The sequence below is a fragment of the Mus caroli genome, chromosome 10 (assembly GCF_900094665.2).
Source record: "Mus caroli chromosome 10, CAROLI_EIJ_v1.1, whole genome shotgun sequence".
In the NCBI taxonomy this organism is placed as follows: domain Eukaryota; kingdom Metazoa; phylum Chordata; class Mammalia; order Rodentia; family Muridae; genus Mus; species Mus caroli.
In genome coordinates this window covers 90,293,118-90,318,187 of record NC_034579.1, presented here as the reverse complement: position 1 = coordinate 90,318,187, position 25,070 = coordinate 90,293,118, and the positions used below count along the sequence as shown (strand labels likewise).

The window sequence follows — 25,070 nt, the reverse complement described above, 5'->3', positions numbered from 1 at the left end:
ACCCATGCCTGGACTCCCAAAAGCTGGTCCCTGGCCTCTACATGTCTGCCACAAACAGACCAACACACTCACACAAGTAAAAAAAAAATTAAAGTTTAAAAATAAACACACAAGTTACATAATTTTTTCTTCTTAAAGTCAGAGGCAGTGAATGATCTAAAAGGTTGAGGGAGGAGCCTCGTGTCTTTAAATCTTAGTGTTTCTCTTAAGAATGGGGCCCACGCTCTTCCGAAGGTCCAGAGTTCAAATCCCAGCAACCACATGGTGGCTCACAACCATCCGTAACGAGATCTGGCGCCCTCTTCTGGAGTGTCTGAAGACAGCTACAGTGTACTTTCATAGAATAAATAAATAAATCTTAAAAAAAAAAAAAAAAAAGAATGGGGCCCACAGCCAGGCGTGGTGGCGCACGCCTTTAATCCCAGCACTTGGGAGGCAGAGGCAGGAGGATTTCTGAGTTCGAGGCCAGCCTGGTCTACAGAGTGAGCCAATGCCTTCAATGTGTTTAATTCCAGCACTCAGGAGGCAGAGGGAGGCCTGGTCTATATAGCGAGTTCAAGGGAAACCATAGTGAGTCTCAAAAACTAAACCAAACGACCCAACAAAACACTGTTTTTCAGGCCCATGACAAAGACTTATAACCCCTAGATGTTCCGAAGGCCGAGGAAGATCTAAGTTCAAGGTCTGTCTGGGGTAAGGTGACTTTAAGGGTAGCTAGGTCAACAATGAGACCCTATCCTCAAATAAATAAATAAAAATAAATAAATAAAAATTCTTATGTAAAAAATATAACTCAATGGTTGAGCCTTTACCTGCCTACTAAGTACTTATAGGTTTTATAAGGTTTTATTTAGGCAGGTGTGGAGTGAGACTTTTCCACCTACATCATGGCAGAAGAAATTATCACAACAAACTTTGCTGGCTGAGTCTGTGCCTGATGCCTGCACATGTGCTCGCTGTTCGGGCACACAAGGCACCACACACTGCTCAGTGAGGTTATCTTCACTTAGCAAGAGAGACTGCAGTCTAGTCCAGAAGGGCCCACAGTGAGTCACTCATTCCTGGCTGACCAGGGGACACCAGTGATACTAGTGGGGGCTCAAGCAAGCACTGCACTTGGTTACACGTGAAGAAACCCAACCCCAAGCAGCTAAGGTATCAAAAGGCCACTTTCCTTTGCAGCCAGGGAAGCACTCAGACCACTCCAGATTAGGAAGAGACTGAGAGGCACTGTTTGGTCTAGTGTAGTGAATGCAAATGACCTGAGGGACCGAGTGGAGCAAAGTCCGTGTACTCCCATACAGCAAGGACCATTAATCGAGCGAGCCACAGAATGGATGTAAACTGTTTCTGCAGGGATTACATGGTTACACACACCGGGTAGAATGACACCATCTCTCAATTCAACCTGCATCCAATGTAGAACGAGGATCTGAAAGGACCCCCTCCCCCCTTTTAAACTGAAAAGAATTAGTTCTGAGCCATGATGATAAGAATCTAGCTCAGAAAATTCTGTGAAAGAAAGATCAAGGCCTAGGCTATCTGGAGGTCCAGTCTTCCAAATTAAGGAACAACTCATTTTCTTCCTTCTATTTTAAAGCACAAGTACATTTCTTACAGGTCCTGTCTAACGTGGACTTTAAGACACTCTAAGCTTTGGCTGAGTGATGGTGGCGCGTGCCTTTGAGAGCCCAGCAGAGGCAGGCAGCTCTCTGTGAGTTCAAGGCTAGTCTGATCTACAGAGTGAGTTTCAAGACAGCCAAGGCTATAGACAGACACCCTGTCTCAGGGGGAAAAAAAATGAGGAAGAGGAAGAAGAAAGGAAGGAAGCAAGGAAGGGGAAAAAGAAAGGAAAAGAAAGGGGAAAACGAAAAGGAAAATTAAGAAAGGGAGAGAGAGAGAGGAATTCTAAGCAAAATCATGCTATGAGTGAACATCTGAGGGGAAAACCTTACTCGCTGTGCTTAACTTGGAATCCATGATAAAGGATTCAAATTCCAAACATCCATCTTACAAATGTCCTGTTATGTGGTTTCGCTTGTTTATTTGGTCTGGACAATAAACAGGTCCATTTATCTATATAGAATGACTCAGAGAGGTTAAGGGACTGCTCAAAATCCCAAAGAGCCTGACACAGGCCAAGGACCAATTGTGTCTAATATTCCTTTTACACCAAGGGCCAACTTGTCTAAGAACGAGAGAGGCCTCGTAGCAAACAGTGTTATCTCCTGGGTGTAAAAGGTCCTGGTCTACCTGTCGATCCAACCCAGGTGGTGAAAGAGCCAATGGCAGCAGGCACTGATCATCAGAAGCCTCACAAGCCAATTTCTAGGAGTACAAACCCATTTAGCTTATTGACCCAAGGGTACAAAATTATCATGGATGAAAACTATGAAACAGATTCAGTCCTGTTTACGGTGTAACTGTCAGGTCTAACCAATTTACACTTATGTTCGTTTATGGAATCTTCTCAAATACAGTCCATTTGTTAGTCATCTTTCCAAAAAGGTAGGGATGGTTTAGATGGAAAGGGGAAAGGCAGAGAGACTTCTGGCTATAGTGTGATGGCTACAAACAATGAAGCGCTGCTCTGAGTTCATCAAGTCAGCTTAACAGCATTAAAGTCCCTGAGAGCCTTTGCACGCCACCATGGGATACAGAGGGACACACAGACTTTGAGTTGGCAGTAACGACTTGGGGTTATGTGTTAACTGAAAAATGACTTAATTTTATATAAGCAATAATGTATGAAGATAAGCTAAAACTATGTGAGGTGACCCTCACCGTACTGTTCCAACAGCTCCTGGTGAATGACTTACCACTTAAAGGACAAAAGTCACAATTTTAAGTCATACTTAAACAGGAAGTACTCCTCTTTCTTTGCTAAGAATCTAGAAAAATCATCTCAAGAATATGCTGATCATGGACTCATCCATAAAAATGTTTTATGCTTACAATGACATAGATTTGGTTTCTGTGGTTTTTGAAACACAAAATCTTACTGTATAGTTGTAGCTGACCTGGATGGTACTGGCTATGTAAACCAGACTGGGCTCAACTGCTACGAGACCTGCCTGCCTCTTCTGCCAGTGCCTTTGTAATACACATGAAAACTACAAAAATATTGTCAAAATGACATGCTATGAGATGAACATCTAAAGGCTCACTAAAGACCAATGTAGCCATGGTGTCTTCTGTCAGCGTTAATCTGAGGTAGTGTCTCCAAATACAGGAACCCAGCTAACTCAAATTAACTTCCTGCCCAGTAGTCCTCATTCTGATATTGTAGGTCTGGTCTAGGATTAATCATCCTTGTACTACCAAGAACAGGGTCACAAATGGCCTTCACTATTCAAGGGTGGAAGAAAAAAGGATACCGCTGTTTTTTAATGAAGCTTTTAAAAAGCATTGTTTCAAAATCCCCAAGAACAAAAGGTGTATGACCTGTTTGCTCTCTGAAATGCCCTTAAGCTTAGCCTTCTGTATGTTTCTTGTCCACACATCCCTCAAGGTTGGTTTCTATAAAAGGCCCAATATCCTACCACTTGGACCTACATGGTTAAACAGTTTGTCCAACTCTGTCAAGACTCATGTGCACACCTCAGGACTCATGTCTGACCCCAGCAAGTGAGCCCTCACTAACCCTTTAATGTGTTAAGTTCCCCCAGTTTCTAGTTCCTTCTGTTAACTTCTTTGCCATCAGTATTCCCTGGGGGTACGCAAATTCCCAAAGGAACTCTGTGTCTTCAGTACTGTAGTACGTAGCAGGAAGGCTCATAGGTATCAGAAATTGAAGCTTGGAATATTCCTTAAGAGTATCTACCAAGACGGGCTGGAGGCATTCAAAGAGGAAAAAGCAATACACTTTTATGATGAGTGTCTTTGTTTTTCTTTTAATTCCTGTTTGACAACCTAAGCAATGAAGTTATTAATAGATCCGACTGATTTAAAGCTGCAGTCAGAACACTCGTGTCAATACTCCACAAATGGTTTTAAAAAAATCTTATCTCAACCCTCACTGCTAACAGAAGGTTTACCCTGGAGCACCTTAAAACCAAGATGCAACACCTTAGCAATGCTTCTTTTTAACCTACGTATAAGCTAAACAACCAGAAACTACCAACAATACACATTTCTCTGGATTACCCAAGTCTGCAATCCTGGCAGGAAGCCTGTGTCGCAGCTCAGTCCAATTTGTAACACAGGGCATTTTACCCTAAAAGATGTTTTGTCTCAGCTACAGTCCGGACACAAAAAATAAACTAGGCAGACCGACAGGGTCCACCTGTGAAAGTTTGACTGCAAAGACAGCGTCATCTGGGCTCTGAGTGCTCCCCGGTAGGTAAACTAAATCTTTGCAGTTCCAGGTGATGGTGCTTTCTAAAGCTGCTGGCAAACTCTCTCCACGAAGCTTACCGAAAGCACCACCACCTGAAATCGGAAAAAGACGGGGCAAGTGTCTTTAAACTTGCACATGCAAAATGCAGCCTGCTAAATTTATAAAGAGGAAGAAGTCTCAAAAATCATTAATATATAACCAGGGATGAGTCCAGCAGCTGTGGGTATTTAGTCCTAAGGTGGAGGGAGACCCAGAAACCTTTAATCACTAAACATGGACACCAGGACCCCTCCTTCCCTTCCTTAGAATGTGAAGCTCAAACCCTGTTAATAATTACAGCAAAATTACTAGCCAGGTGTGGTGGTGCATGCCTTTAATTCCAGTATTTGGGAGGCAGAGACAGGTAGATCTCTGCATTCCAGGGTACCATGGTGTACATACTGAGCTCCGAGCCAGTCAAGGATACACAGTGAGACCCTTTCTCAAAAAATAAACAAAAGACCCAAAAATTACTTGCCAAAGTGTGAGTTATGGCGACAAAGAAACCTCATAAGCAATTCTAACAGAAAGCCACTTCCGGCAGAAAGGCCTGCAATTCCAGAACTATCTCAAAGGTAAGGATGATGTAAGGGACAGTCACATCCTGTATCGAATGGGGTAATTTTCCTACAGTCCACATCAAGCCAGGCTTCGTGGTGCTAAGTGTAATCTCAGACAGGAGGATCAGGAATTCGGGTCTTCCTTAGCTATATGGCAAGTTCAAGGCTAGCCCTGAGCAGCAAGACATCCGGGTCTCAAAAACAAAACATTAGCATGTCAAGGCTTGTTTTAGGATCACAAAGCAAGACCCAACTTGTAAAAATAACAGTCCTCAAACTTAACTGTTAATTATGAATTCCTAATTTTAGCAGTCATCTTTTATAAATTATTTTTTCTTTCTTTAATTTGGGCAGTGTAAACCCTTTTAAATTACACCTCTCGAAATAAAAAACAAAGAAACTGGTAGTAAATGACACAGCAGCACTCAGTTTTTTTTGTTTTGTCAAAATAGCTAAACCAAACATTAGCCAGAAGCATTTGGCAGGAACTACTCAAGTAGCTATGCTGTGCTGCACACACAGGCTCGGCTCAGTTGTCTGGGGAATGGAGGTGAGAGTCACAGGAAACAGCTGGATGCTAGGTCTGAGATACTTGCATGCCTCACAGGCTGGATATCACCTGAACTCTAAAACTGCAGTTTGAATAGGCGCTTCTTTTGTTCAAGCAGCAACAAAAAGTCTGACAGCAAAGTCAAAGACACTTCTCTATTTCGTTTACGATGAAGACTAGGTACTCAGGATAGACCTGAACCGTGTGGAGAGTCCAGTGTTCAAAGCCAGTCAGGCAGCTTCCAAGGAGTTTCCAAATGATAGACAAATTGGCCAACAGGAGAGTGAGACCTGCTTTAAACCAGCCTGGGATATAATGCTCAAACTCAAATTTGAAATGAGGGACCTTTTAGAGAAAGGGCTAGATGAAATATGTCATTAAAAAAAAAGTCACAATGAGACCCATTATTGTGTAGAAACAAGAAGCTGAGCTCCTGGTCTGGAGCTGTGCCATATTATCTGAGACGCCTGCATTCTGGGGGCTAAGGCAGGAAGATCTAGAGTGGGGGCCCAGCCTGAGCTATATAGAACAAGAGACCATCTCCGAAAGCAAAATAAGGGAAACAAAATCCAAACTCCTCCAAATAGCCTACTAACAAAACTATATGAATTCCATTCATACTCTTAAATACATGGCATGTTTAGGGTTTAGTGATGTGTTTCTGGATCATTAATAAAAGTATCAGGGAAAACTTATTACAAATTTAAAAAAAAAAAACAACAAAAAACCCTCCAATTTGTTTGGAAATACTACTGACTTAGAACAATTACTGACTTAAAGTCATTTAAATTGCCTCAATTCCCAGTGTTAACATGTTTACACATGCTGCCCCTCCCCCAATCCAGTTAATTTTAACTGTAAAGCAGAACTCAAATTTCTGCTTTCAATTTCCACCAAAATATCATTTTATCTTCTACAACCCCCAAACTAGCAGCAAGTCTTTGTACATGAGGTACACATTACTAACCTCCAGTGCAATACTCAGTTTCCCCTGCTATGGAAATCCGGACAAAGCCAGGGCTTCAACTTTTGAGAAAAGAAGTGCATCAACATACCTGTTGTTGGATTCCAGCTTATGGGATTTTATTTTATGTAACTCTTGCAAGATGAGAACCAGAAAGCGGCAGATGGCTCTGCTGTGATAAGCCTGTTCTTTAAGGCTATAGGTCACCTGCCCCAGGATTTTCTAAAGGAACAAATCCAAGGGGGCAAAAGAACTGTTTCTCAGAGGGCCAGAGAGGATGGTATCTATCTTCACTTCCCCTGGAAGCAGTGACTGGGATCCTTTGGGCATCGCCACTTTTGGAAGATGTTACCTCTGTCTTTATCCTCATGAGATCATTAGCTTGTGAAATGTGTCCATGCTTTTTAACTTGAGTTAAAAAATCTAAAAGCCTTCCTCTAGTTCCTTCTGATTAGTTCCTAATTACACCTCTCTCAATGTGTTTGTGTGACCAGTGTGCAAGTGACATCCACACAGCTTACAAATCTAAGACCTCTGAGAAAAATATTTTGTAGCTGAACCTCTGTAATCATGACAAGAGATTGATTAAAATGCCAAGATAAGAAACAATTTATTATAGAGAGAAGAAAAATTTCTCATCCAAAATATAGAAATCTGTACAACTTTGCCACAATCAATATACATGAACTGTACAAATTTACACCAGTTCATAATTTACCAAATAAAAGATGACTAACAAAGTTCACAAAATAGATGGTGGTTTGTGGGAAAGACTCTTACCCAATTGAGTACAAGGAAAGTTACAAACCAGACCTCCACTTTCTAAAAATAAGAAGTTTACTCCACTCAGTCTTAGAAAACTACAAGCTAGCAAATGTACAGAGAGCTGGCTGGTGCTAACAACCACAGTTGAGACAGTGTCTTTTTAAAGGGTCTTTTCAAAGCCTGCTGCCATGGCAGAGCCTGGTCACTCGCTACTCTCAACGCCAAAACACAAGGTCTGACCATTTCCCCCAGGTCATGCGTACTAAGTTTGTCTTTATGTACATTTATACATTTTAAGTGCTAGGTAAAAGTCTCCGTGTAAAAATTTTTCCAGTACTACCATGCTTAAAACATTGAACTTTCCTATTGAGCTGCCAAAAAAGTTACTGAGAACTTTCGAGTGTAATAGTGCAAATTCCCCTGCAAGGTTGACTGGGAAAGAGGGTTCTTTGAAATACAGAATTTCCTTAAAGGGACTGCTGTGACAAATTGGGTATAAGGTCTGGGAGAAACTNAAACCACCCTTCGACTTCACTCCCTAGCAAATAAAGTGATCCTTTCCTTGGACTCACAGGCTATTTAAATCACTGATAGGTACTGTCCAAACTATGGCACTGTCACTAAAAAAAAAAAAAAAAAAAGAAAAAAAATTATTACCACTCTATCTTGTGCCAGATCTTCACAGCTGTGACATGGTTTAAATTCCATAATCCATCCCCAAGAGGAGCCCACCCAAAGCAAAAAAAATCAAATTCATCCATCCATTATAAGATGATCCATCCAATAGACTATATCTTAACCTGATACAGTCATCATATTGTAGTTTTTGGAAGGGCTTGTTCTGCCCAAGAGAAGTTCCTCCTTACAGCTGATTCTGCTGTCTACCATTTGCACGTTGGTGCTGTTTTGAGTGCTACCTCCTGCTGGTGAGGCTTCGTACAGCACGCAGATGGAGCCATCCTCTCCAATCCGGTAGGACACTTCATAGGGGTCAACCCAGAGTGTGAGTTCACTTGGGAGAAGCCTGAACAACTCCTGACTGCTCAGTCCAATCCGCTGGGCTGCCTGTCCAATCAGAGGATCCATCTTATGGTTGATGCGAATACAACGGTAACCTGATCCCTTGCACGGCTTTTCTGGGAACCAGTGGTGTTTGTAATGCTCTGTGGAAGAAAAGAACAGAGAAACTATGCTCAGGACGGTAGTCAACGCAGCCGTACCATAGCGTACTTTCCTCCTCCTCCTGCTGCTAGTTTCTTAGCGAAGCGAAAATGAAAACCACCAACTTTCACAAATGTCCGGGACCGAATTTGCTGTCGTGAGACAGAATGGAGAAAGCATAGACACTGTGGCAAACACTGTCCGGGTACTGACCGGTTGAGCCGCCAAAACAGGACTCCCGCGCGCAGCCCTGGATGGCCAACTAGCTGGATGGCACAGGCGACCGGGCGGGCGGGAACCTGTTTACTTTCTCCACCCCAACAGGGTCCCATACAATAGACTTTATGGAACTGGTGGGGGGTGGGGGCAAGACAACGCCACTATGGTCAGTTAACTCCAAAGGGAAGAAAACCCAAGAAACCCTAAACCAAGATCTGGGTTGGGTTGTAATTGTACCGGTGACAAATCCGATGATTAATGGGCAAGAGGCACAGGAGGTGCGGAGACCTGGCACGTCCGTCCCGGGCCGGCTCCGAGGCGACAAGCCACCCAGGGGGCTCAGCCGCAGACTCTCGCAACGGTCGCAGCGACCCCGCAGAGGAGACCGACGGGACTCCGGGCCCTGGGTCTTTTGTCCCCCGCTACCGGCCGGTAGCCGTCGGGGCGCAGCTCCGCGTCGCCCCGCTTCGGATCCTTTGTTGTGCGTGTCGCGGCGCCCCGCCGCCCAGCACCCCCCTCCCCCAGCCACGACCGGGACGCGCCCGTTAGTGGCGACCCGCGACGGTCCCCGCGCCCCGCTCACCTGCCAGCAGCTCCTGCAGGCTCTGGCTGAAAGTCTGCAGCTGTCGCTCGCTCGTGAGCCCCTTGGTGCGGAGGAACTTGGAGATGAAGGACACCGCGGCGGCGATCTCGCCTATCATGGTGGCGGCCCGGGTGTAGAAGGGATGCATGGGGGCGGCGGCCGGGGGTGGCCCGGGGCGGCCGGGGCTCGGCCCCGACGGCGAAGCGGCCACCCCGGGCTCTCGCCCAGACCCGACGGCCGAGAGGAAGCGAGGGCGCGAGGCGCGGACGGCTACTGGTTCTAGGGGATTTTTTTTCTTTCCTTTAGAGTAAAAAAGTTATTTTCAAGCCAGGAGGCGGCAGGAGAGACAGAGAGAGACGAGCGATGGCGGCCTGGTCACATCGCTCGGACCTCCCCAGCCGCCTCCGCCTCCAGCTCGGTAGCCTCCGAGGATCCCGAGAGTTGCATTTCCAGCTCCGAGGGGCGAAGAGCTGCCGCCGCCGTGCAGCTCATTTTATAGGGCTGCGGAAAGGAAGTGGCGTACCCGGGGCGTGAGGGCGGACGCCAGCCAATCCGGAGATCGCACCATTGTGACGCAGGCAGATTCGGGGCTGGAGGGGGCGGGAGAAGGGCCGCCAGGGGGCGTGCCCAGAGGCCGGGATGAGAGGGAGGAGCTGACGTAATCTGCTTGTAAACAAATAAACCCCCCGAGTGGCAGCCTGAGACGCTGGAGCCGTGGAGGGCGGAGAAAGAAGCCAAGGAGGCGCGTGTGAAAGCTCCGCCCCCAAGCTAGCTCCGCCCCTGGTTCGGGCCAGCGGGGACCCTCCAGTCCCGAAGCGGGCTCCGGGTTCCGCATCTTAGGCTCACTTAACTGTGGTGTGGCTGGAGCCTCAGGACTGGGGTTCGGTCTCCGCAACCCCAGCCCCTTGCGTACCCCATGTTTACATCTGAGCCCAGCTCCAGTCGGCTTGGCTGGCAGCCCTGGCGGGAGGAGCGTGCGGTGGCGGCGGAGACTGAGGCTCCGCTGGGGAATGGAAGGAAGGACTCGCTCCCAGGAGCTATCCTGTGGCTTAATCCAAGCCATTGCCCCTAGGGTTTGCAGACCCCCGGGGTCGGGGGAGAGATGAGCTTTGAAACTCATAAAAATCTGCATATGTATTTTAGAAAGACACAACAAATTCGTTTTTCTAGTTCAAGTGATGTCAGAACTTTAGAGTTGTGCTGCTGTTGACACAAAAGATAAAACTTTAAGCTTGTTGAGAGTGTTAAGCATAGACACACATATTTTCTGGCAAAGACGGTTGTAAACAGCCTAGAAAGAAGGAAAGCATGAGCCTGCTAGCACTATTAGACCCAAAATAGGGTTAACCCAACTCTCTTAAAGTAGGAGAGGGGAGAAGAAAAAAAATGAAGTCCAGGCAGGAAGAAGAAGAAAGCAAACAAGAGGCAAAAGTTGAACTCTGCCAGATGGAAATAAATATTTAGAGTTTAGTTGGTCATCAGATGCAATACACACCACTTTAATATATATATATAATATATATATACATATATTGTATATAATATATATACTATATATAATATTTATATATGGCACTAGAGGAGGACAAGAGGATAATTGATTCTGAAATTAATTTGAAAAGGTGACCTATACATCATTTCTTATTAATATACAATACTTAAGTACCCACCCATTATCTAAAGATAATGTTAGAAAGCACTTGAGAAAGTATAGAGTTTTTTTTTTAATAATAAACTGAATCAAAAAATAACATCTTGTGTGTGTGGGGAGGGGTATGTGAATTGTCAGGACTTTCTGAAAACAGACAGAGGGTTTTGACTGGAGGCTTATCTTACCATTCTGGAAGATATAGAACCAAAAGTGAGTCCTTGAACTCAGGCTATAGAGAGGTCTGCATCTCTCTCTCTCTCCCACCCGCCTCCCTACGTGTTCCTTCGTCCTTTCCAGTCTGGATTAGGAAGAGAATAAAACTGTCTCCCTCGCCTGTGACTGTGAATCCCATCCCAGTGACTCAGTATAAACAGACTCCTCTACAAAGCAAAAATAACGAACGAAGCTAACAAAATACTGACCTTTGAACCCGGACATCTCCCAATTCCTGATTCTCTACACAGACTTCACTGCCTTCCCAGACATCATCAGGACCTCATCTGAAAACTTTAAGATTAGTTCAAGGACCGGGATAATTAACACACACTCCCAGAACTCCAGAGGAGATGCAGGCAGATCTCTGTGAGTTCAAGGCCAGCGAAAGATGTAAAGTTGAGTCCTTGTCTCAAAACAAAGCAGTCAGTTCAAGAAGCGAAGGGGAGTTTGCCTGTAATTTTATCCAGAGGCAGGAGACCTTGGGCTATACCTCAGTTGGTAGAGCATTTACCTGTAATTCGGGAAGCCTGGGTCAGATTCCCCAGCGGGCACATGCCTGTAATTCCTGTCACCAAGGGAGTAAAGCAAGAGGAAGAATTCAAGGTCATCCTCATTAAATAGCTTTGGCAAGTCTGAGTGTAGGTGAGACCCTGAAAGCAGCCATGCGTTAAAATCGTTAAAACCGTAGGATCACTGTCAAAACAAATTCAGGAAACGAAGTTTGTGGGCTTGTGTTTTGTTTTGTTTAATTGGCAAACGTCAGGTTAGCAGTGGGGCCTGGAAGATCAGGAAACATTGTCTATCGGGGTAACTATCAAACGATTAACCGAAATCCAAAGGGCTGAGAGTTTTGGTTCCCTCATCAAATGCTTTTAACTACAAAGAAAAAGAAAAAGATATAGTTGTATAGCATAAAGGAATGGGTTTCTCTGATCTATAGACTACTAAATTTTGGGGACCAGTACAGCGTTGAAAACCATTTTCATAATACACACACACACACACACATTAACTCACATGCTATCTGTTAGAGATGAGTATTGGCTCAGGACTCCCAAGAGCAAAGATTTATTTGCCCAAGAGGGACAGAAAGCAGGGAATAAGAGACAAAGACAGGAGACAGAGGATGAGGGAGAAGGGGAAGGGAACAACAGAGATGGAGGAGAGATATTTGTCCCAGAGGGACAAAGGACTGCTTCCGGATAGAGAGGAGATAGATATGGCCCATAGGAAAATGACAATTAATAAAGGTAAAAGGAAACCCAGTGTTAGCAGGAGGTGTTTAATTTTAATTGGGCATGTTAATTAGGTGAGCCAAAGGGGGTCTTTTGATTGCTGGACTTCAATATTTTGATAGCAGGACCTTGGTAGTCAGCCTCAGAAGGAAGAAGTGGTCAAATAAGGGAATAGGCCTTGGTGGCTAGCTTGATAACTATAATCTTAGCAGTTTGTAATAAGACGGAAGGAATCAGGCAGAAGGGCAAGGCCTGCCAGAGCTAGAGTCCCTTCACTGTCTTGGAAGGAGAGGTGTGTGTGACAAGCAGGAACGTTATCAGTGTCAAAATATGGCGTTGTGGTTTAATGTAGTTGTTGTTGTGGAGTTTTGAGATGGAGAGGGTGTAGTAGAACAGGCTGGCCTTGAACTCAGAAATCTTCCTGCCTCTCCTACTCTGAATGGGTAGGATTAAAAGATTTCACCACCACGCCCAGTGATATCTTCTTCAAAGCCAACCTTCTCAGCTTGTTTGTTCAAACACTGTTCACAATAGTCAGTGAATGAAGGTGACCTAAATGTCTACCAAGACATGAATAGATGAAGACAATATCGGCCACCCTCCTCCCAGTACTCCCTTCCAGAGATTCTCCCTCATTCTCTTCTTTTCTTCTCAGACTAACTCCATCCTCTCCCACTGAGGCCAGACAAGGTGGCTCAGTTATGAGAATGGGAGTCACAGGCAGGCAACAGATTCAGGGACTCAGGGCCATCCCACTGCTTCAGTTGTCCAGGGACCAGGAAAATGTGGTACTTTTGAGTGGAATATTATTCACCCATGAAAAAGAATAAAATTGCTGTAATACATGACAGTGTGGATGGTGTTGTGTGCCTTTGCTTGGAGAGAAGTAAGGAAACATCTAATCAATCCAGAAAGGGCACCTGTGACAAATTGATAAATGATTCTAGCCAAATCTAGCTTGTAAAATAGTGAGTTTAAATGCAATTGCTTCCGGAGCATGAGTAAGCAGTTGTCTAGAAGATCATGGGTGACTCAACAGCAGCTGTGTCACCCAAAAGCTCAACCCAGCCTGGCTGATGACTACAGCAAAACCAAAGCTCCATTCATAGACCTCCTTGCAAGACCCAAATCTGAGCTGATCTGCCCTTCTCCATGGTTGTTATTACTGCTCATATATCCTTGGGGAGGGTCTTCTTGAGTAGCTTATACATCTCAACTTTATGAGAAGTCGAAGGTTATATTCTTCCTTAGCCTTGTAAGTTTCATGGACTTCCTGAGTCCTAATGGTCCTCCCACCAGGAGGGAATGCTTCAGATGAGAGCAAACAGTTACACAGTAGATGAAATTAGATGTCATTATATTAACGGAAATAAGTTAGAAATAGGCAATTCTAGACCTGATGGCACAGGCTTGCAATCTCATCTACTCAGGAAGGTGAGACAGGAGGACTGTCCTAAAGTTCAGGCTAACCTGGGTGACATAGTGCACTCCAGGCCAGTCTGAGATCTCAGAAGGAAAAGTTGAGAGGACACAGCAGTTAGCAGATGCTGGAAAGGGTAAAGAGAATGGAAGAACAGCATAGGAAATTCAGGTGTTCCACTTGGTTGTTGTGAGAGACAGTCCTTCCTGCTCTGTAGGTAGCCCAGGCTACTTGTAACTCCTACAATAGTCAGGCTAATGTTTTAACTTAGCAATTCCCCTGCCACAGCTTCCCAGGTATTATAGGAGTGTACCTCCAGGATCAGTTTGGCGCAATATTTCTTGATAGCTTTGTTCACTAAAGAGAATTGCAGATATGCACTGGGGTAGCTCCAAAACTGGGAAAGCCGAATGTGGTTCTATCGTTCCTGTAATCCAGAACTCCCGGAGGCTGAGGCAGGGGGAAGGGGGATAGCTGTGAGTACAAGGTTAGAAGAACAGAAGAAATAATGACTGTGGACATTATCACCAGACAGAAATGAGAGCTGAGGGCCAGTGGGGTGGATTACGGGAAAAGGTACCTCCTGGTAACCCTGATGCCCTCAGTATGATCCCTGGGATCCACGCAGTGAGAGGAGAAGACAGACTCCTACCAAGATGACCTCTGACTTCTGTATTGCTGCCTGTTCATGCAAACACACACACACACACACACACACACACACACACACACACGCGCGCGCGTGCGCACGCAATATAACAAAAAGTAATAAAACATTAGGAAAAACGTGGTGAGCTATATATGAAACCCTGAGTAAACAGATCAAACAAAAACAACTAAAGGCATTTAAACATGGTAGGGGCTGAAGCTGCTGCTTGGCCCGCAGACTGACCTGCCCCTGTGTATGAAGCTCTGGGTTTGATTCCCCAACACCTCTTAAACCAGCATGGTGGTATACTGGTTAATACTAACCAGATTAGAGATTAGAGTATAGTCATCTTTAGTATGCTACATTTCCAGTTGGAGGCCAGCCTGGGCTAAATGAATCCCTGAGACAATAAGAGGAGAAAGAAATGAAGGAAAGAAAGAAAGGGATGGAAAGAAGGAAGTAGGGAAAATAATTAAGTGGTAGAGTACGAGAAAGAAAGAAAATAAGAGAAGAGAAAAGGAAAGGAAAGGAAAGGAAAGGAAAGGAAAGGAAAGGAAAGGAAAGGAAAGGAAAGGAAAGGAAAGGAAAGGAAAGGAAAGGAAGGAAACGAAACGAGACCACATAGCAGTGGTTCTCAACCTCCCTCATGCTGAGGAATGGTCTGAGGTGACCCCTATGAAAGGGTCATTTGACCTCCAGGTTGAGAACTGCTTCCATACATCATCGTAACCTTCAATCAAAACAGCATCACAGCCACAGCACTCAGTGGTATAGTGCTTGCCTAGCATGTGCAAGAACCTGTCTTCAGTCCCTGCTGCTGGAGAACTAAGACACCGTCTACACTGGGAACTGAAAACTGTGGTGTTCTTCGCCTTCTTCGTGTTGTTCTTCTTCTTTGAGTTGTTCTTGTTTTTGTTGTGAGTTAAAAGCTCCTGGAGCCCAGGCTGGCCCTCATAACCCAAAATGTAACTAAGGATGAGTTTTGAACTTCTGAACTGGCTTCGATCCCCCTATGCATGGATCACAGCTTTGCATTAAATCGGTGTTTGGGAAAGCTAGGGATCCAACCTAGGGCTTCCTGTATACCATATGCTAAGCACTCTACAATTGAACCACATTTAATTGTGTTCTCATGAACACAATTTAATTTTTTTTTTTTTTTTTTTTTTTTTTTTTTTTTTTTTTTTTTTTTTTTTTTTTTTTTTTTTTAGCAAGTGGTGGTGGCTTTAATCCCAGCACTTGGAAGGCAGAAGTAGGCAGATCTCTCAGTTCAAGGCCAGCCTCTACAGATCTTCTACAGATCGAGTACCAGGACATCCAGAGTTATACAGAGAAATCCTGTCACAAAAAAAACGAACAGAAATGTACAATAAATTGCCTTTAAGGTAGGTATTCAAAATGAAAACACAACATAAATGTATTTTGCATTCCAACTTGAAATATTTCACTATCTCTGTATAAATGTTGCCCAGTCCTTGAAAATCTCCAAATCTCCAAACACTTATGGCCAGACAGTATGGATACTGGGTCTTCAACTTGACTCATTTATACCATTTAGTAGTAGTCTCTGGGATCCTTTTTTGTTTTGTTCTTTTAAAACAGGGTCTCACTATGTTGCCCTTGGCTGGCCTAGAACTCCCTACATAGACTAGAACTCTCCAAGTCATAGAGATCACCAGCTTCTGCCTCCAAAGGGCTGGATATAAAGCCCTATGCCACTATGCGTGGGAGCCTTCAGGATCTCTGAGGCCCGTTGCTTGTCATTTACTCCAGGCCTGTGATTCCCTGTTCCCCTCAAGGCCCAATGACAGCTGGGAGTTTAGCTCATTGTTAGTGTACTTTGTTAGCATGCCCAAAGCTCTGTGTTCAGTGTTTTTTTTTTTTTTGTTTGTTTGTTTTGTTTTTTCAAGACAGGGTTTCTCTGTGTAGCCCTGGCTGTTCTGGAACTCACTCTGTAGGCCAGGCTGGCCTCAAACTCAGAAATCCGCCTGCCTCTGCCTCCCGAGTGCTGGGATTAAAGGTGCCCAGCAGCCCTAAGTGTTTCAAAGTCCTACTTCAGTCTGTGAGTCTCAGAATCCCATGTCTACAGATGGGTACTACTGCCCTGGTCTTCAGAAGCAGTCCAAAGAAAACAACTCAGTGACAACCAGATTGTAGCTCTCACACTATGGGCTGAAAGACTCCAGTTCTGAATACTCCGTGTAAGAGCTTCAGGAGAGAAGCTTTTTCACTACTAAATGACTGTGAGAAAGGAAAGCTAGAGAAAGTTGACGAGAAAAGCGGAAACAGTTGGGGGAGGGGGTGAAGAACCCATCGAGACAGTTGCTGAGACATCTCATGGTTGGCGTACCCCAGAAAATACAGCGACATTTATTAAGAGGCTGGCTGGAAAAATGGAATCAAAGGGCAGATTAAAAAGTCTGCCAAGTAAAATAATTTTCACTGGAATGAAAAATTTCCCTAAGGGTAGATACAAGAAAGTAGGGGTTGGGGGTGGAGGGGACAAGCCTTCTTCTATTTAAGGCCACTCAAGGCTTTCCACTTCCCCTGTGACCTGAATCATGAGAGAGGAACCCTAGGCTGTTCCACAGACCAAGGCAAACAGGGGGAAGCTTGTGGCCAGTGGGTGTGGACAAGCCAGAGGGCTGCAGGAGAGCTGATGTGAACAGCCAAGTTAGATGCTAACACTGGCTTTCTGGGAAGTCCCACCAGTAGTCTATTGCAAAGCCTCCAGGCCATTTCCAAAATCCAGTTCCTCCCCAAACCTTTCCTTTTTCTGGAGCAGAGCCTTGTGACTCCCTCTGTTTAAGGTCTTTAAAGCCTGCTCTCTCTGTCTCCTGTCTCTCAAAAACAATACCTCTGTGGTTAGGGGAGGAGTGTTACCTTTTCATCTCAGCAGGAACTGAAGAAAGTTCTGCTACCTTTGTTTTTGTTTTTGTGGTTGGGGTTCTGTTTGGTATGTAGCATAGGCGGGTCTTGAACTCACTAAGTAGCAGAGGATGAGTTTGAACTTTGGATCCTTCTGCCTCCGTCTCCTGCGATTATAAGGCAGTGTCACCTATTGTTAGATGCCAACATTTGTGTTTAAAAACGCAGTCAGTATGCAATGGAATGGTTTTCATATACCTGTATAGCATGCTTTGCCCTTACCCACCCGTCTCTATTACCCTCCTCCTACTCACCCTACCCCTAGCCCAGTTCCTTTCTTCTCCCTAAATACTTCCCCATTGCTTACATTCCATTGCCCTCTCTCTTCCCTCTTCCCTGGAGATGTTTCTCTCCTTGTCCGAAGTCTGTCTACTACCTTTATGACCACGCGCTTACTTCATTTAACATCATGAGTTCCGAATCCATTTTCCAGCCAGTGAAATAATCTCACCTGCCTTTAAAGCCGAATAAAACTCTGTTGTGTGTGTGTCCCACATTTTAAAATCAATTTATCTGATGGACCTCTACCTTGGTTATGCATCTTGCTTATTTTTTTAAAATATGGATCTGAGTATTTATGTGCATGTGGGTAGGTACATGTAGACTCTCCTGCCCCTGTGGTGATCAGAGGACAACCTGTGGGAATCGGTTCTCTTCTTTTATCACGTGGGTCCTCAGGATCAAACTCAAGTCATTAGGCTTGGCAGAGTGCCTTCATCCGATGAACTACCTTGCTGTCCCACTTTTGCCTATTTTTAAAAAACACAATGATGATGAAGATGTTGATGATAATGATGTTGATCATGATGATGGTGGTAATGGTGTGTGTGTGTGTGTTGTAAATACAGAACTTCATCTACAGGTATCAGAGGACAACTTTCAGTTTGTTCTCTCTTCATTATAGGGTTCAGGGATTGAACCCAGGTTGTCAGTGCTTTTGCTTGCTGAGCCATCTTCATTTGTATCAAACTCCCTCTACCCCCTTCCCAGTTTTTGTTTTGAGACAGGATTCATGAAGCCTAGGCTGTCTTCCCACTCTCCAGGTAACCAAGCTGACTTGACCTCATGAACTCCTGCCTCAGTATCTGTTGTGTTAGGACGTAGTATTGTTGTTAGAGAGACTAGTGCAGGGATCAATGTGCATGTGTGCATGTGTGCATGTGTGCATGTGTGCATGTGTGCATGTGTGCATGTGTGCATGTGTGCATGTGTGCATGTGTGCATGTGTCTGCGGAGTTCTCACCTAGAGTCATCCTACATATGGATGCACAGAAGAGATTCAACCGGAACATATGGCTAGTTGTATTCGTTGGCTTGAGGACCTCTATGGTGCCTTTCATAGTAGCTGTATGAGCAGCTGTGTATGAGGCCTGCCTCTCTCTCGCTTCCAATCAGGTCATAAGTCTTTTGGGAAGTCCATGAACTGTGAAAAAACAGGGCATGGCCCAGAGTGTTGGTAACTGTCTGATATGAAGCATGTGGGTCTCTGGTTGGGTTTCTCACGAGTTCTTTAGAATAGCTGGCCTAGCCCAGATAATAAAGCAACTTTGGCCCCACCTTAGACTTACAGAGATAAACTGGAGGTGGGGCCTAGACCCTAAGCACAGATATTTGAAAACAATCATTCTCCTGCAGAGGGGATGATGACTCAATGATACAGCTTGCGGCCCTGGTGTTTTGGTTTGTTTTTGTTTTTGTAAAAGTCCTGACAAATTAAAATCAAAACCAAATCCATGGAAGATCAATTTCTACTGCCCAGAATTTCTTGGATGCATGGCCCCTTTCTTGGCTTACCAGGGGCAACACTCTTAGAGAAAATGGCCTCTTCCTTCTTCCAGCAGCTGCCAATTGCCAATAGCTTCCTGGTTAGGGCTGGCACACTATGCTCACTCTATGCTGGGATTTGGTCCTTGGGTTTGCACAACTCATGTGTCACTGTCACAACTTATGGGAGCTCTTATGTGCAACGTCCCTGCTGTGCCCAGAGGCCACTCTTCCCTCCTTTCACCACCCCTGGCTCAAGAAGTCATTTCTCCCCATCTTCCCCAAAGGTCCCTGAACCTTAGGAGGAAGGGGGTGTGGTTATAATATGTTCCACTCCTTTGAATGATGTTCTACTGCCAGCTCCCCCGCCCTACTATTCCCTCCTCTACCCTTTTCGTAGGTTCTCGGGTTTGAACCCAGATCCCCAGGCTCTAGCAAGTATACAATGCCTGCTCAGACATTTATTTTAAGAGCCAGCGTGACAGCTTAGAAGCCATCTGTTTAGAGTATATGAGTTATTTATTTATTTTATGTGTATGAGTACACTGTATCTGTCATTCAGACACACCAGATGAGGACATCAGATCCCATTACAGGTGGTTGTGAGCCACTATGTGGTTGCTGGGATTGAACTCAGGACCACTGGAAGAGCAGTCAATGCTCTTAACCACTGAGCCATCTCTCCAACCCCTGTCTATTTTTCTGTTTTGTTTCTTTTTTTTATTTAAGAAAACACATTTGAAGCCTCCCAACCAAGAAAGCTTCATTTTGTAGTTGGTCATCAGGCTGACTCTGGCCACTGTGGAGGGGTTTGTACCTCCCCTCTTCCTGTTCCTTGACTTTCAGACACTCTTCCACTGTCCCTGAAGCCTTCAAGATGTCCTCCACAGCTTGTCCCAGGCGGTTCCCTCTTGGTTCTTATCTTCTGAGAATTAATCCCTTGATTACCGTGGGTGTCTCACACATTGCAAACACCTGCAGCAAAACATCTAAGTCTCCGGAGATCAAGTCAGCCAGAGAAAGAGAAAAGCCCGATCCTAAGGCATTTACCTCAGGGTGGTCCTCCGGGTCTCAGGGTTGGGCAGCAGTTAAGGAAGCCACTCTAGTTCCATAGCCTACCCATCGTGCAAACATCTTGCAGTGCTAGCCAAGAGAATTGGACTAAACAGCTAGTCCTAACAGAATCTGATTTAGTCTTCCTCTAACCAATGATCACCAGACCATTCTTCCATATGACTATGGAGAAGGCAGGCATCTAAGCAAACCAGGAAGGCCTCTGGTAACATGTTCATAAAAAAAATCAAGTGCCCTAGATGGGCTCTTTTTAAACCAGTCAGAGCACACAGAGCAGTCTTTGAAAAAGAAAACTTTTCAAAGGGGGAATCTTTTTTCTTGGTTTCATAAACACTCATTGTTTAGTCATCTGAAGAAAGTGCACAATTATGTTTAAATCCCCCACCCCTGACACTGATGAACTCTTAAATAAATGTCACTTCCTCAGTCCAACCTGACAGGCTTGTGGGCAGGAGGGGGTGGTTTGGAGACACAGGCCAAATCTCTCTACAGGAAGATCTTCCTCTACATCTAATTTCTAGATAGATAGAAAGATAGATAGATAGATAGATAGATAGATGGATGGGTAGATGGACAGATGGGTGGGTGTATGGATGGATGGATGGACAGATGGCTGGGTACATCACCATGCCTGGACTTGGCAAAAAGTCTTTCTTAGGCAGACATCTAGGATGAGCAGGAATTAACTTGGATTGTCCTAAGGAGATAATTGATTGTGTGTGTGTGTGTGTGTGTGTGTGTGAGAGAGAGAGAGAGAGAGAGAGAGAAATGTTCTGTAGTCTAGTCTGGTTTCAAACTCCAGAGACAAGGAAGGCCTTGAATTCATTTTCTGCATCCACCTCCTAAGTACTGAGATTACTGGCTGATACCACAACCCCAGCTATAATTTTGTCTTTGTCTTATTCTTTGTAGAGAAGCTATAAGAATGTCCACAGATGTGCCAGGTATCCCAGACTACAGGGTTCAAAGCAAAGCAGGAGGATCTTGAGGTCAAGGATAAGTAAGAGAGAAACTGTGACTCAAAAGATACTAAAACAAAAGCAGAAGATAACACAAAAGAATGTTAAGTACAGAGTCATCTCTTAGAAGTCCCTCCCCTACCCCATGACACAGTGTCTCAATTTATGAGTTAGTCTAGCTTTGATTTTACCATGTAGCATAGACTGCCCTCTAACCATGCCCCTAAGTGGAAGGATTACTCAAGATGTTTCTTTAGGCTTGCTTGACTGTGGACTAAAACTACCTGTAAAGCCCCAGAAATGTAGATTCAGGGTTAGTGCAATGGATCAGCAGGGAAAGGTCTTGCTGCCAAATATGACCAACTTCCTGGGTTTGATTCCTGAGCCCCACATGGTGGAAGGAAACCATCAATTCCTGGTAGTTCTGTGACTTAGACAGGAGTGTTATGGTGTGTGTGTGTGTGTACCTGTGAATATGCAAGTGTGTTTGTGTGATTCTGCCTACTTTGCATACTTGCGCTCCATTTGTCAGGATTCTGAGGAGTCAGTGTTATTGGATGCACGTGCTGAGGCAAGACCCGCGCTGAGGCAAGACCCGCGCTGAGGCAAGACCCGCGCTGAGGTAAGGCGTGTGGAGGACGCGTGATGTTTGGAGGGTATAAATAGGCAACACTTGTGGGTCTCCAGTCTTTGCTGATCTTTGCTTTGCTAAGAGGCACAGCTGAGAACTTCTCCTGGGTTCCTCTTGGTCCCTCCCGCTGATTTGCGCTGAGGCTGAGGCCCTGCTGTCTGCTAAGTTGTGTCATGGCTGTTGCTAACCTGACTTTACTGAACTGGACTGCTGGTGTATCCACAAAGTGTTTGTAAGTGAGCTGCTGCTGCCTGCTAATCTGTGACCTGAACTGCTGATACCCAGGCAACACAGATGGGAGTTGCCCCATATCCTTTCTTTCCCACTACCTCTGGAGGGTGGTAGGCTACAGGGAGGTTAAAGCATCAAAGAACTATGATTAAAAAATAAGGTTTGGAAAAAAGTTACAGGTGGCGCCCAACACGATTTAGGCATAATGGGTATCTCTGCTCTAATGCACAGGAAATGGCAGGTTATGAGGGTTTAACAATGTTGCTTACGGAGATTGGCAAAATGGCGGCTACTGTTGCTAGGAGGTATTCTGCCTTGCTCCCAGAGGGGACTTCTTGATTTGTAGTTTTCATAAATACTATTTTGAAAAAGTTTAATGGGAAACCCTTCTGTTAGAGAAGATCGCAGAGCTGGCTATGCATTTAGAGATTTTGTGGATAGAGGCAGAAGTGCTTGGAAAACAAACACAAAGAGCCAATGGGGGGCGTGGGGGTGGAGTTCAGGCTTGGTGAATGAGAACGGGACTGTACTGAACGATGAAAGCAAACTAGGCTGGAAGGTAAACTGCTGTCCCGCCCTGCTTCTAGGGGCCTGAAAGAGCAGGGAACAGCAGAGTATAACAGGCTAAGGTGCAGCCAAGTACATCACCAGAGAATTTGCTTGGGCCTACACAGGCACCTTTAGCCTTTCCTGTCTGTGCAGCAAATGCCTGCTAACAATGGTGGAGAGGCTTACAATGAATTAACCTGGAGACCAATATAAATGTCAGATTTAAAGCATTTTAAAGAGGCTGTGATATTGCATGGCTTACATTCTTTTGTCAAAGAAATGCTAAACACCTGGGTTATATATACATCCCAGGCTTATCCCACAAGTTTGGAAGGGATTGGTGTCAGCTGTTCTAGAAGTTGGTCAACAATTACAATGGTTGTTGTGGTGGAGGCAGGAAGCCACAAGACTAGCACAACATAATTTAGCAAGGGGGAATACACGTTACTAAAGACTAGCTGCTTGGTGAAGGGTGTTGTGCTGACTTACAAGAACAAATCCAATTTGATGATAATGTAATTGAATAATGTTGTACTGCAGCTTTAAAAGCTTGGGATTTGGTTGATTTGGGGGAGAATCTACCACATTTACTAAAATAATACAGAGCTCTGGAGAGGCCTTCGCAGAATTCTTACAGAGGTTGAGTTCAGCTGTGAATAGAGCCATGACACACCCTAAAAGCAGACAGTCATTGAAAGAAATATTGGCATTTGATAAATGCAAATACCAAATGTTAGAGAGTAGTAAGACCATTGAAAGCACGTGGAGCTCCAATAGAGGAATGGACAAGGGAGACAACTGATATTGGTTCTCAGGAGTAGCAAATCATAGCTAGAAACTGCAGGAATCAACGTGCTGGATGTTTTAAATGTGGTGCATTTTGGTCATTTCCAAAGAAACTGTAAGGCAGAGGATTCAGAGCTCAAAGTAACAGGTGCAATGGTGATCATAGGAGAGAATGAGCAGGTTCTGGTTATGTCACTATGAGCCACCAAGGCTTCCAGGGTATTGTAGCCACTGTGGAGAGGGCAAACATTGGTCAACAGACGGTCTAAGAGAGACATAAGAGGTAACCTCTTGTCATTTGGAAAAGAACAGAGGGGCCTGTCAACCCAAGGCCCTGCAGCAAAACACTACCCAACACAACCGACTCTCCAAAGAACCCTTAAGTTTCCACTTCAGGGACACATGCAGAAGAGATCCCGTGGTGACACAGGAGGAAGAGACTATGGAGGGACTGGGCTCGTTCTATGTATTGTTTTGCTTACTAATTAATTAACTAGTTAATTACCTAGTTAATTAGTTAACCTTAGAGACAGGGTCTCATGTAGCCTAGGCTGGCTTCAAATCCACAATTCTGCCTTGTAGCAATCGTCTCAAGGCTAAGATCACAGGGGTGTTCCATCATCCCAAACAGTACGTATTCTTGAAATATCAAATGACTATGACCCACAGCAACTACTTTGGTTTTGTTAAAAGGATGTGGGACTATTGACACGTTGCTTACCAGTGTCATGCTGGGCCGGCCTTGGAGAGTGTTCTCTCTTCTCGGTCTAACCTGGTGCTTAGCTTGTTATTTTGTATGCCAGGATGGCATAAAGAAGCCAGAAGTCTTCATCAACATTAGACACCTGCTGTAAAGAACTGAGGGAAGAGGGTGGTTTTAACCACACCAAAGAGTCGAATTTTCTCACCCAAATCCACAACTATAGAACTACGATGACTGTTTAGCTTACAAGCACAGTCGAGGGCGTTAGTACTCAGTAGACAGTGACATAGATAAATAACTGAGAAATCAACTAAGCATGGTTGAGATTCTCTGCCAGTAAAATCTCTGAGGGAAGATTAGATACCTTGAATCAATGTCAAAATTCTACAGTGGTGGTACACACCTTTAATTTCAGCACTAGAGAAGATGCAGTGGGCAGATCTCTGTGAGTTCAAGGCCATCTGGTCTACATAGTGAGTTCCAGGACAGCTAGGGCTATAGAGAGAGATCAAGTCTCACAAATATACAAATGAAACCCTTCAGCTCAGTTGAGTGGTATTTGTATATAAAATCAAAAATGGAAGAGACCAGTGAATTCTGGAGGAGTTTTCGGTTGTGCTCGGCTGCACACTCACCTTACTAGATTATAAAGCACTCCAGAGGTTAGTGGCAGAACAGTTGGCCATAAATGTTCTTTCGTCATTATGCAGAAGAATAAAATGCAGAAGCCAGTAGCAAGCATGCTATCATGTCTGTTCAAAAGAGGAAGTAGAGGGAAAGTAGAGAGATGGCATTTGTTGCTCTTGTAGAGGACTGGGCTTCAGTTCCCAACACCCACACAATGGCTCACAATCATATGCATACATGCATACACCTTAAATATGTCAACACAATATTTTTTAAAGGATAAGGTAAAGCTATATCAACCTACTTGAAGTACTTTTCCAGTATTTAAAGCTTCATAAAGAAAGCACACTAATGAAAACTAAAATAAGAGTAGATTAAGCTGCCCATACAGTTGAGCTCTCCCAGGGCGGGGTGCTTTCAGAGCCTGAGTGGGTATTTATTTTACTGAGTCTGGTGCCCTGGCTCTG

The 25,070-nt window shown here is 44.6% G+C and overlaps 1 protein-coding gene across 1 annotated transcript; it reads right to left on the bottom strand.

Annotated features, from left to right (window-relative positions):
• Positions 1-7,037: 7,037 nt before the first annotated feature.
• On the bottom strand, positions 7,038-9,642 carry Btg1 (BTG anti-proliferation factor 1). The gene is made up of 2 exons (XM_021174180.2): positions 9,181-9,642; positions 7,038-8,380 (listed from the first exon to the last, which is right to left on the bottom strand). Exons 1-2 carry the CDS (start codon positions 9,326-9,328, stop codon positions 8,013-8,015), a joined length of 516 nt encoding a protein of 171 aa, XP_021029839.1. The 5' UTR covers positions 9,329-9,642; the 3' UTR covers positions 7,038-8,012.
• Between the last annotated feature and the right edge of the window lie 15,428 nt (positions 9,643-25,070).